At 37.5% G+C, this 12,076-nt stretch overlaps 1 protein-coding gene across 1 annotated transcript; it reads left to right on the forward strand.

The window, feature by feature from the left end:
* The first annotated feature begins 466 nt into the window (after positions 1-466).
* Positions 467-8,414, forward strand: LOC106867905 (general transcription factor II-I repeat domain-containing protein 2B-like). Its single transcript, XM_014912973.2, has 2 exons — positions 467-523; positions 7,680-8,414. The coding sequence occupies exons 1-2, from the start codon at positions 467-469 to the stop codon at positions 8,412-8,414; spliced, it is 792 nt and encodes a 263-aa protein (XP_014768459.2).
* Positions 8,415-12,076: the final 3,662 nt, after the last annotated feature.

A 12,076-nucleotide genomic window follows, 5' to 3' on the forward strand; every position in this document is an offset into this window, starting at 1 on the left:
TGACTTGAATATGGGACTTTGTGTTGAAATTGAAACTATTACCTTAATAGAGCAATCAGTCGAGCTATTTAAGACCCCGTATAAACTGTTCCAGTCACTATCTGTTTATTTTCAAATAGAGAACAAGAACCAATGTCACAATAACAGGCACCCTGTATACCCACAACACATTAGAATAGCCTCTTCCAATAATAACACTTTGAATTTGAATTCTTACATTATTTTCTGTCTTATATTTAATCAAGGAAAGCTTTTCCAAAATATAACAGAATCATTTATCAGGTAATACAGCATCTTGTCTTTGTCTTTGCTACAACCTTGTATAAAGGTCTTCTTACAAATATTCATATCACTCTGTAAAGTGATTAGCAAATGATTGGAGACAACATAAGGTGGGAATGTCATGGTCTTGACAACCTCTCTAGAGCTGGCACCATTATAAAATGCCCTCAGAACACTCTGGAAAATGGTTGGTGATAAGAAGAGCATCCATCTACAGGAACGATGCCAACGATTGGAGAGTGTAAGTGTATGGGTATGTGACACATTTCTAAAAGAGCAGAAAGTGTGAATTACAAATGCCTTAGAATAGTAATGACCTGTGTAACTTATGTCAGCATGGAAAGCAGATGTAAAATGAAGATGGGGAAGATGATGGTGTTTGTAGTAGTGTTGGTGGTAATGATGATGATAATGATGATGATGAGCTTCCATGCTGGCATGGGTTAGATGGTTAAAAAAAATAAATAAAGGATTGTGCTCCAGTGTTTGCTTTGGTATAATTTCTATGGCTGGATAACCTTCCTTATACCAACCATTTTACAACATATACTGGCTAATTATTTCATGGCAGGCAGCTGCACTAGTGAGGTTGCCATACATTTTGTAATGCTGAGATCTCCTTCAATTGGAGAGAGGTAGCCTTATGTTAGGAGATGAGGGGTTAAGGTTTGAGAAAAGGGTCCAGAACAGAACAGGTATTTTACTGTAGAGGAACTACATGGTTACTTACATTATAAAAGGTGGTAGTGACAAAGATGGGGCTAGAAAGGGATGAAAATTATAAAATATGATATAATGTATGATAGTATGATAATAACAATAGTCCTTGGATGGAATTTATGAACATTTAATGCATCACTACTCATGTTTCCACAAATCACATGTCTCTGAAGATCACAATCTGTATTCGTGGTATGATTGCAGTGTAGTCTGTAGTATCCATGGCCATTGGGTTGATCATCTTCATGGAGTCATTTCTTCAGGTGATATAACATTAAAGATGATGATGTTGCAGATCATTAGGTTATTTGCATCCCAGAACTCCAGTAGCCTTGTTCCCTCTTCGTTTTGGGAATATATCTTCAGACTCGAAGATCAATGAAGCTATCAATCCAAAGAAGACTTTTTATAAGTTGAATATCACTGCAGGGCAAATTAGACTTTACAGATTTAATGTTTTAGCTGAGAAACTCTACTTTGGCTAATTCAGTGAGGGCCTGAATCAGTAAAAGTGGGGTTTCTTTAATGTGGTAGACCAACCTTCATTGAGCTCTATGCAAATTGATAGAAGATGCTCTCAAGAATATGAAAACTTGGGGTATCAATTGACCTCAGTAGTTAACTGGTATTTTGATTTATCATCCTTTTAGTTTATCTCACCTTGAAGGGATTTGATCTTGGAACATAATACCTGCTGTCGATAGTATGCGTGAACATAATACTTTGTTTGTTGCTCTACTGATTCTGCTAATCTACCATCTTTAAATGGGTTGGATATTATTAAGAGATGGAAGAGGTTCTGAGGTTGAATCATCTTGGGTATATGGGTGGGTGAGGAGAATTACCATGTTTAGCAATTGTTCTGAATCTGTCAGTTCCCTAATCAACAACAGTAAGTCAGGCTCTTTGTTGTGGTATGACTTGCTAGAAATAGCAGCCAAATCTTCCTCAAATTACTATCTTAAAAAGAAGGGTCATATTGGGCAATGTAGCCCTTGGTAGACAAAGTTCAAGAGAAACATGAGATTGTCAAAGTTGGAATGTCTATGATACCAGGTCGGTTGGATTAGGATAAAACAACAACATCTACAACAATACCATCATCAACAAGAACATCAACATCAATAACAACAACCACAACAACCAGGAAAAGACTGTTTGCTGGAACGTTCATTCAATGAAGTGATTCAATGAGAATTATCAGAAAATGGTGAATAATTGTGGAAGAGCAGCATGACAAGAGGTGTGTGTATGTGTGTGTGTGTGTGTGTGTGTGCATGTATGTGCATGTGTGTGTGTGTGTGTGTATGTGAGTGTGCATGTATGTATGTGTGTGTGTGTGTGTGTGTGTGTGTGTGTGCATGCGTGTGTGCACATGCAAGCACACAGAAATAATTATCATGGAAAACCTTGATGTACCTGTGTTATGTATATATAAGGAGAGAGAGAGAGAGTTAAGGGGATGTTGTCGATCAAAAGCAAGAAGAATGAGAGACTCTAATCTGGTAAAGGCTATGAATAATGAACCAGCTTATCTCTGAGGCTAATTCTCTTTCATGTTGAAGCCTGGTGCACCACTGACATGGCTAATATTGAGAACAGCATCAGTGAGTCTGACGCTCTCATTGGTTCAACAATATTACACAATTGTCTTTCAATCTGAACTGAACTTGTCACAAAGGGACACAGGGCTCACTGTAAACATATAGATAAATTTAATCAAGAGATATGATCGTTAGAAAGAATAATGTTAATGTCATGTTTATAATGGAACAGATGAGGGTGTAGGGTAGAGCTAGGTTTACTTTTGCAAATCAATTGTTCTAAAGATGTTTAATATTGTGTAACTTGTAAAAATTGAACCCCAAAAAATGGTAAATAATTTTCTCTTTTTACATTACAAGACTAGAACAAATGATAAAATGCAATACTGACCCCTATTGGTACTGGATATCTTGCCCTGGCTTGTCTTGGGGTCATGTCAATAGAGTGGAGAGGGTTTGTGCAACTTATATTGAACCTAAAATTTTAGGTTGTGCCTGCAAGTTCTGATGCCAAGTTGATTAGAAGGCCACTGTGATGAGCATGGAAGTTGTTGGTGTGAAACCAGATGAAACCAACAATAACTGGCAGGCACCGGCATTGATGGTTTCTGTCTTACAAGTTGTTATTATTAACAAATACTTTTTTATTTGTATAATTTTTACCTGTGTTTGTCCCATGCTGGAAAAAGTAACATAAATTGAAAAGTGTAGACATTTGCACAACTTGCTGCAGTTGGTTCCTCTTCTCGAGACAAACTACTTTTTATGAAGAAGAAATGGTATCTCCTTTTCTTTATGTTTTGACTGAGGTATGTAACATTATTTATCAAAAGCCATTATGCTTTATAAATAAATAAAAAGCTTCTGCATTTCAGCACAGAAGCACTTTGATCGTTAAGATTATTTTCCCTTTTCAAAATCAGAATTGCTTTTTAGCAAGTTATACATAATACAGTAGCAGGAAGAAACAACTTTTATCAGGAATAAAATGCTGTATTTTGAATCATGTTTAAAGACATAAACTCACTGCCAATGAGTTAGAAATGATTGTGTTTGAGTTATTAGTATAATAATTAAAATATCATAGCCATGGAAATGACTTTTAATGACTGATTCCGATTCTTTTAAAAATTTTTATTGGTTTCTATTCACTATGTACCTTAAGGACCTACACTGATGCATCACCACTATTTATATCACTTCCAACCTCACCCAACCACCCTCATCATCTCTACTAAAATGTGAATAGCCATGTAGCTCCTCTACAGGGAACCTCTTCTGATCAGGACCCTTCTTTCATATTTTTACCCCTTATATCCTAGCGTAAAGCTGCCCCCTTTAGCTTGTGGTCTTGCAAGCTGTATGGCAACCTTACAAGTGCTGGTGGCACACAAGAAAAAGCACCTAGTGTACACTGTAAAGGGGTTGGCATTTGGAGGGGCATCCAGTTATAGAAACCACTCCAAAGTGGAGCCTTATGAAACCTTGGGCCCACCGGATCCTGTCAAATCATCCAACAAGATGAAGCATAGACATTAAATGATGATGATGGACTGAACAGATGGCCTGTGTCCATGGTTTTAAAAGGACCACTGCGACTAGCAACATCAACATATACAGGGAAAAGAATTCCAGATGGACAATGTTTTGAGGAAGAAGGATTGGTTGGTATGGAGCTTGAAGGGTGTATAAGAGGATAAAAAAAGATGAGAGTGGATGGAGAACAAAAACAACCAGAGGGTATTGGTGGGTGTATTAATATCTGTTGAGCAGCAGCAGCAGCAGCAGCAGCAGCGTTCCATGTGATAGAAGGGTAAGAGCAGTATTCCATTGTGAGTCTTGCTTGAAATTTGTTGAAGGGTAGCAATTAAAGGGTTCTGAAATATTTCCTGGTCCTGAAGAGAGTCCCCATAGATGTATTTTTGACTCTGTTGAGAATGTGCCTGCATCAGGGGAGACTCTCAGTAATGGTAAGGTTAATGATGTTACAGACAGTTGTTGCAGGATGTTAATATTTAAAGGGAGACGGAGAGTATGATAATATTTTTAGTTTTGATCTGTGCAACAATTGTACTTTTGTGCTGCTGTTTTTCTTTTGTTTGTAGTCCAGTTAACTCTCAACTTGCACCACACTGTGAGGGACATGCTAAATTAAATGTATTAATATCACAGAGAGCAAATACCAGTAGTGAGAGAACCTAATGGAAGCAGTTATCTCAAGACAGAGTTAAAGGCATCACTGAAAATGGCATGGATTGATGGGAGAATGATTTCATGGATATACTCAACATGCTTGATAGTGGAAAATAGTTTTAGGTCTAAGACTGATGATGATGATGACAACAAAGACAATGATGATGATGATGTACAGCCATCATAGCATGTTTGTTCACTGAATGCTTTATAGTTTGTCTTATATATCTGTTAAAGTTTGAAAAGTAAGTAGGTTACATTAACCCACTAAATATACAATAATTAGATTGATACTTCAATATTACCAAGAGGCATCATAATAAAAGATCTTTTACTCAATAAATTCATATTTCCATTTTCTCTGGCAAAATGTCAAACTCCGGCATGACTGCAAACTATATTACATCTCTTGTATTTATTTCCAACTGGCAAATTAAGACCAGATCCCAGCAAATGAATATTAACATGAAGTGATACTGTCTGACAAGTGTAACCGGAGAAAGTAGGAATTAATTCATAGACTAGTTGTGAGAAAGAAATATATTACAGTGTGGTGCCATAAAATTGATTTAACAAAGACATGGGTCTGGACGAGAAGTCAAGCATCAACACTTCCTTCAAATGAATGACATACATCTATATCTTATACACAAGTTTCTTCTCATAGACACACATATATAACTTTTCAGTATTTCATTTCTGTGTGTGTGTGTGTGTGTGTGTGTATATATATATATATATATATATATATATATATATATTCACACTCATACATTTCTAATACACATTAATGAGAGTTTATACTCTGGGAGTTTAAACTATAAAAAATACAAAACAGACATAAAACAAGGTTTGTGCATCCAGGCATACATAATGAACAAGACATATACATAATTAAATGCATATAAACGCTCGTGTCTTATTATATACAGAGAAATGTGTCCTAAGCAAGTTGGCTAAACAAACATACTAGAAATGGCATAAACATGTTTGCTATTGGAATTTTCAGTTGTATGGAGATAATGGTTATTATTTTAAAAAAAAAAAAATTATTGTCAAGAAATTAATGTTATTGTAACAAGGGAATAAAGTAAAAACAAGTTTATAATGTAGACTATAAAACGAGTCGAACAAGTGGCATTGTTATCAAGAGTGACTGAGGACAAGATTGTTAGAATCTTGTTTATAGAAAGTGGATGGTTCTGAGGCAGAAGAGAAATTGATCTTTCTTTATTGGCTGATTTTCTCAGATACTAAAGTAAAATGATTGTAAACTAACTGAGGAGAAATTTATTACTGTTCAGTGAATGCTTCTTATTTTAATGCTGAAATGTTTTGTAGAAACTAATGTGAATCGCACATGATTGTACATTAAACAACATATTTGCATAGTAATTAGGGGTCTGTTTACTTTCAATAAAACACTTAGTTGCTGTTGTCAAATTATAAAGCATCTGTGGCATTACTTTCGAGCCTACCTTTTTAATTACTTTGGGGCTGCATCACTAATTACTTCAGTTCTATCTGACTAATGATTGGTTGACTAATAGTAACTCTTATTTTTCATACATCAAAACTGAATATTTGAGTTAATTTAGTGTTTTGGTATTATGTTAAAATATTAAAACAATTTCACTTGGATTTGAACTCAAGATTATAAATTACCAAATATGAACCCCCTTAATATACTCCCGAATCAACAATCAACAATTGACTATAATAAGCATTTGAATTTTAGTCCAACGATGGATCCTGAGGGTAATGGGGCCAACAGTCTAGAAGCCACAGGAAGGCAATAAGATCAGGAGTTTGGAACCCCGAAGGCAATGGGGACTATAGTCAAAAGACATATATAACTGTCTCCCAGCTGTCCATATATCGTTATATAACCATATTGTTATCATACATATAAAGATACATACGAAGCTGTCCTCCATATATATCTATATAGCTTATCCCTTCTATAAATGCAGTTGTATCCTTTATAAAACCTTACATCTGTCTCTCATTTACATATAAGCTCCTTATTGACATTATCACTCACCTTGCTATAGCAACAACAACAAACATAACAAACAAAGACAAGGAGATTGGTGGTGAGACTGATTGTCGGTGGTAGTTTAGTTTGATGTTAATGGACTGAAAGGCATTCTTAGAGACTATTAAAATATCAATGCTGTATCTATTCAATATCCCATGAGAATAATAATATAAACATGGGATCAGTGTCAATGTTGGTATAATATCTTTATGATAAATGCATGTAAATCATATTTAACAGGTTTGTGTGCATTTGGACATGGAAAAACCTTTTGCTGCTGAAGTAGTTTTGGGAGAAAAGTCTTCTCAAAGCAAATAAGTATGATGACATTTTGGGCTATGAATGAAGTTACTGGATTGTAGGATGCATGTGTTTCTGCATCATTATGCTTCATCAACTTCAAATAACAAATCAACTTTTCCCAGCCTTATGAGAACAGTTTTTCTTTTATATAAGAATAGCAAACACTAAATTTGCTGATTTTGGCAAAGCTTGGTCAAGTTAATTAATTAAAGAGTGGTGCAAGACTCTAGCTCAGGTGGTGGCAACCTGTGACCCACGAACCAAATGTGGCCCGTGAGCTCCTCCCATACGGCCCGCAGCACCTTGTCTGGATTTCCATTAGGTGCAACCTACGAGACATCGGGGTTTTTTGAACTGACAGCAAATTTAACAGAGCCAATCAGTGGCCGTCTCCTCCCCAGCCAGAACAGTGTCCTACTTTCATGAAACTGACACTGAATAAATGTAAATTTGGAGAAGAATTCTGATAGAGTTAGAGAGAAAGAGGAAATCGTCCTTTTCTCCGATACTGTAGTATAATATCACTGTACAATAAGCTATTTTTCGCTTCTACTCCAATTGATTTGGTTATAAATATTTTTTCTGTGTTATTTCAGATGGCTGAAGGTACCCAACCTACGAAGAAGAGGAAGCTGTTGGACAAGAACCACTCCTTCAAGAAGGAATGGGAAGCAGTCTTCATTGTCGAGCGCAAGGGAAAGGCTTTGTGTGTCATCTGCCATGAGACCGCTGCTATTATGAAGGTGTGTAACGTGAAGCATCACTTCACTTTGGTGCACCCCAAGCAAGCTGTGTTGCCTGACAACAAGAAGAAGGCAGAGTTTGGGCATCTGAGTGCCCAACTGGAGAAGCAATGTGCCTTCATGAAGAGGATTGTCTCTTCGGCGGTAGCAGCTGCTGAGAGCAACACTCAGGCCAGCTACTGTGTTGCACACCTTGTGGCCATCAACCTCAAGCCGTTTACCGAATTCTTCAAGGTGTGCATAATGGCTTCTGTGGTTAAGTTGAGGGAGTTTGAGGCCATCAGTCTGTCTGCCAGGACCTTGACCCGCCACATAGAGGAGACGGCTGACAATGTCCAGGGCACCCTGAAGGACACGTGTCAGTCTGCTCGCTTCTTTTCCATTGCCTTGGACGAGTCGACTGACATCAAGGGCATGGCTCAGTTTGCCATCTTCTTCCTCGGTGGCAGGGATGACTTCATCAATTTTGAGGATTTCATCAGATTCATCCTCCTCAGCGGTGCCACCATTGGTGCCGACGTGTGCAAGGCAGTCACAGACTGGCAGAAGGAGGTCAACCTGACCTCTCTTGCATGTGTGGCATCATGACTGACGGAGCGCCTGCCATAGTCAGGGACAAGAAGGGCTTTGCGGCACTTCTTGTGAAGTACCCATGGGTTGGAAGGGGAGTGCAGCCCATGATGTGGCCTAGACATGGTCCAGTGGCCTGTGGCCCGGTTTAAGTTGCTGATGCCTACTCTAGCTAAATAGTATTTTTACTTCGTTTTTATCTGGTTTTGCTTTAATTTTCTTCAAGTTGGCAGAAAAGTTTCTGCTTCTGTGTTTCGTTATTTCTGAGAAGACTCATGTCAGACATTCCCTCAGTTTATCAATAACACTGCGATCGTTTTGTTGCTTTGTGTCAAGTTTGTTACTTCTATTAGCAACAGTGACACACTCACTCACTCTCACTCACTCACTCTCTCTCACTCACTCACTCTCTCTCACTCACTCACTCTCTCTCACTCACTCACTCACTCTTACTCACTCACTCTCTCTCACTCACTCACTCACTCACTCTTACTCACTCACTCTCACTCACTCACTCACTCACTCACTCACTCTCTCTCTCTCACTCTCACTCACTCACTCTCTCTCTGCATGATTATCAGATTCTGTAAGGTGCATACATAAACTTTATAAGATGCGGTTCAACAATATTTGCAGGAAGTTTTGGAAGTGAAATGTTAATTTAATTTAATGAGACAAATAAGTAAAAGGACATTAAAAATATAAGCAGAAGTATGTAAATGAGAGTTGTCACATAATCAAGGTTGTGAAGTGGAGTTATTAATTGAGTGTCTCATTAGTTGATGGCAGAGCAAGAAGAGTCTGGGAAGAAGTAATTAAGTTGAATGTGAGAAATGTTTTCTCAAAGATGAGATAATTAAAGAATTAAGATATTTAAGATATGTGAAGAAAGATTCATCAGAAACCAGCCTAAATCTTGCTGGAATGGCATGAAGAAAATAAAGGAAAAGAAAACCAAACAAACAATCAAATAATTAATTCACAAAGAAAAAAATGATGATGACGATGACAATGATAATGATGATGATGGTGATGATAATGACAGTGGCGGTAGTAGTGGTGGAGGTGATGGTGGCGGTGGTCGTGGTAAAGATGACGAGAGAAGATATGATAATGGTGTTCAATGATGTGGTCTAATTTGGTTGCTGCTGTCTGATAACATTATATTTCCATATCAACGGAATCAATTACTCTATCAATGCTTTATAAAGAAACTATGAAAACAAAGAAACAAAATCAAAATGTAAAGAAATAACAATCAAAGACTGCCCTACAAAGTAAACATCACCGCCATCTTCATCACTATCCTCCTTCTCTTCTTTCACCTTCTCCACCTCATCATCATCATCCTCATCGTTTTAGTGTTCATGTTTTAATGCTGGCATGATTGCACTAAGTTTATATAGCTTGCTGTCCTCCTTGTTGCCAGCTCTCGCCTGCTTCCAAGCAAGGCAATGCTTCCTCAAGGCTGGACATGTTTTAGCAGAATATTGTAAAAAAATGACACTCATTTGCAACTATCACACAATGGGAAGACAAGGAGAGAGAAACATAAACGCATGCACACACAACACACACACATCTACATACATACATACATACATACATACATACATACATACATACGTACGTACGTACATACATACATACATACTTGGTAAAGGATGCGTGACAGATGAAGGGTAAATTTATGTGGTGAGTTTTAAGTTTCTGGTTGGAACCATTTCAATTTACTTATAACATGAACTGATGAAAGGACTTTATAGGTTCACTTGATCTGTAAGAAACAACAGCCAAATCTCAGCCTTGTTTACACCATGCCATCTTAGGAAAGAAGGATACATTGAATAACAGGGTTTGGGTGTTCTGCATGGGAGGGTCATGGCTAGAACACATTAACCATTTAGCCATAGGCTTGTTCGACCATGACTAGCCCGGGGTTACACAACAACAACTGACACAGCTCATAGCACAGATAAAGTCATGAAGATTACACCTTGTTACTTGTCTCTAAAATGCCAAAGGATCTCAAGTAAGAAACAATATCAAAATAAAGTTTATTGATTCTTTGGAAAATGTGTGAGAAACATTTTAACACCTTTAGAATTTCTACACTTCGTTGGAAGACAGGAAATATAAATTAAATTTAGATTTAAATAATTGGGTGATTAAGGAAAAGAACTAGAAGAATCTTGGTATTGTTTGGAAACTATTATCTTATTATATGAAAAAGAAATATCAATAATTTCTTTAAATTTTCCTCATCATGCAGTTTATCTCATGACTGACCTGTTAGTGTTGATAAGAGACCAACTGTTGATGCTGCAGAAGAAGATTAGTGCTTGATGAAGGTGGTGCATACTAACACAGCTGTGTTCAGATATTATAACATGTTACAAATATTGGACAGAGTTCTTTCAAGAAAATGTCTTGATACTTGGTAAGGTGAGTCTAAAAGAGGAAGCAGCTTTTAAGAGGCTAATTTCTCTGTTGTTTAATGTTTAGTTCTTCCTTCTATACACAATGGTGTTCCATGACCATTCTGTCTTTTACTACATTGACAACATTATCCAATATAACCTTTAATCTTTTCTTGAAATTCATCAGATGCCCACCATCCTCTACCACTCAGGACTTGTGGAGGTTCCATGTTAGTATTTTATAGATGTTTCTAGATGAGAAGAGTGATGATATCCTCATGAAAGTGTTGAGTGCCCACGAAAAACGAACTGTTTAGTCTGTTCTGAAGGAGTTTCAAGTGAAGGGGTGCTACTGAGGGGGCTACTGACTTGAGATAAACTTCATAGATATGTAAATGCTGCCAGGTGAGGCCTGGGGAATTGCTGACTTGTGGAATTTGGTAAGACTGTTGATGCTGGTGTGGAACGTATCAGACTATCAGCTAAGTTCGTCATGATGAGCACTCATAAGGCATGGAATCAGAAACGATGTTTGTATGTCAGTTTGTGACAGTAATTAAAGCAGGGTTAACAAAAGCTGACAAGTGATTATGCGATGTCAACTGTATTTGCAAGTCCCAATGACCCTCAAAGGCTACAGAACTTTGCTAGAATTGTGCCCAGTAGGAGGTGCTAAGACGAAAAGCATGAGATTAATGAAGCTTAGTTGCTACATTTATTATAAGGAAGAGTAATCCCAGAACTGATTGCCGGGAAGAATTTGGAAAAACTAAGTAAAAGCCAAAAAGAGAAATGATAATGGCAATCAACTGAAAGAGTGTCCCAGAAACATCTTGTCTCAAGTGCCAAACCAGTAATACAATAACATTGTAGTGAAACTACCTCCCGCCATTAGATACAAAACTACTATCGCCATTCTTCTCATTTAAATATAAACAAACACGAACGTAGCAGAAAACATTAACCTTGTCATCACGTGACTGATCATTATTCGAATCGGCAACTTCTTCGAACCGTTCCCACCAGAAAGCAAACTGACCAATCACGGCCCCTAATAAGGTCACGTGATAGAGTATATTTCTACCATCTGGTGAGCCAATAGTTTGTTATAAATAGCTTTAACTCGGCGGCCAAATTTGTCTCGGTCCAGTTTCTCTTTGAGAACTGTTCCGTGTACCACACGACAGCAGCAGCAGTTCCAGCGACCACTTCAACAGCTTCGTCCAGCCACGATGACCACCGCCGTCGCCACATCAGCAA

This window comes from Octopus bimaculoides, chromosome 1 (assembly GCF_046866305.1).
Source record: "Octopus bimaculoides isolate indiv1 chromosome 1, ASM4686630v1, whole genome shotgun sequence".
In the NCBI taxonomy this organism is placed as follows: Eukaryota; Metazoa; Mollusca; class Cephalopoda; order Octopoda; family Octopodidae; genus Octopus; species Octopus bimaculoides.

Coding starts and splice junctions, on each gene's coding strand:
- LOC106867905 (XM_014912973.2), top strand. CDS start 467: ATGGTTGGTGATAAGAAGAGCATCCATCTACAGGAACGATGCCAACGA. Junction 524..7,679: donor GATGCCAACGATTGGAGAGT/GTAAGTGTATGG, acceptor GTGTTATTTCAG/ATGGCTGAAGGTACCCAACC.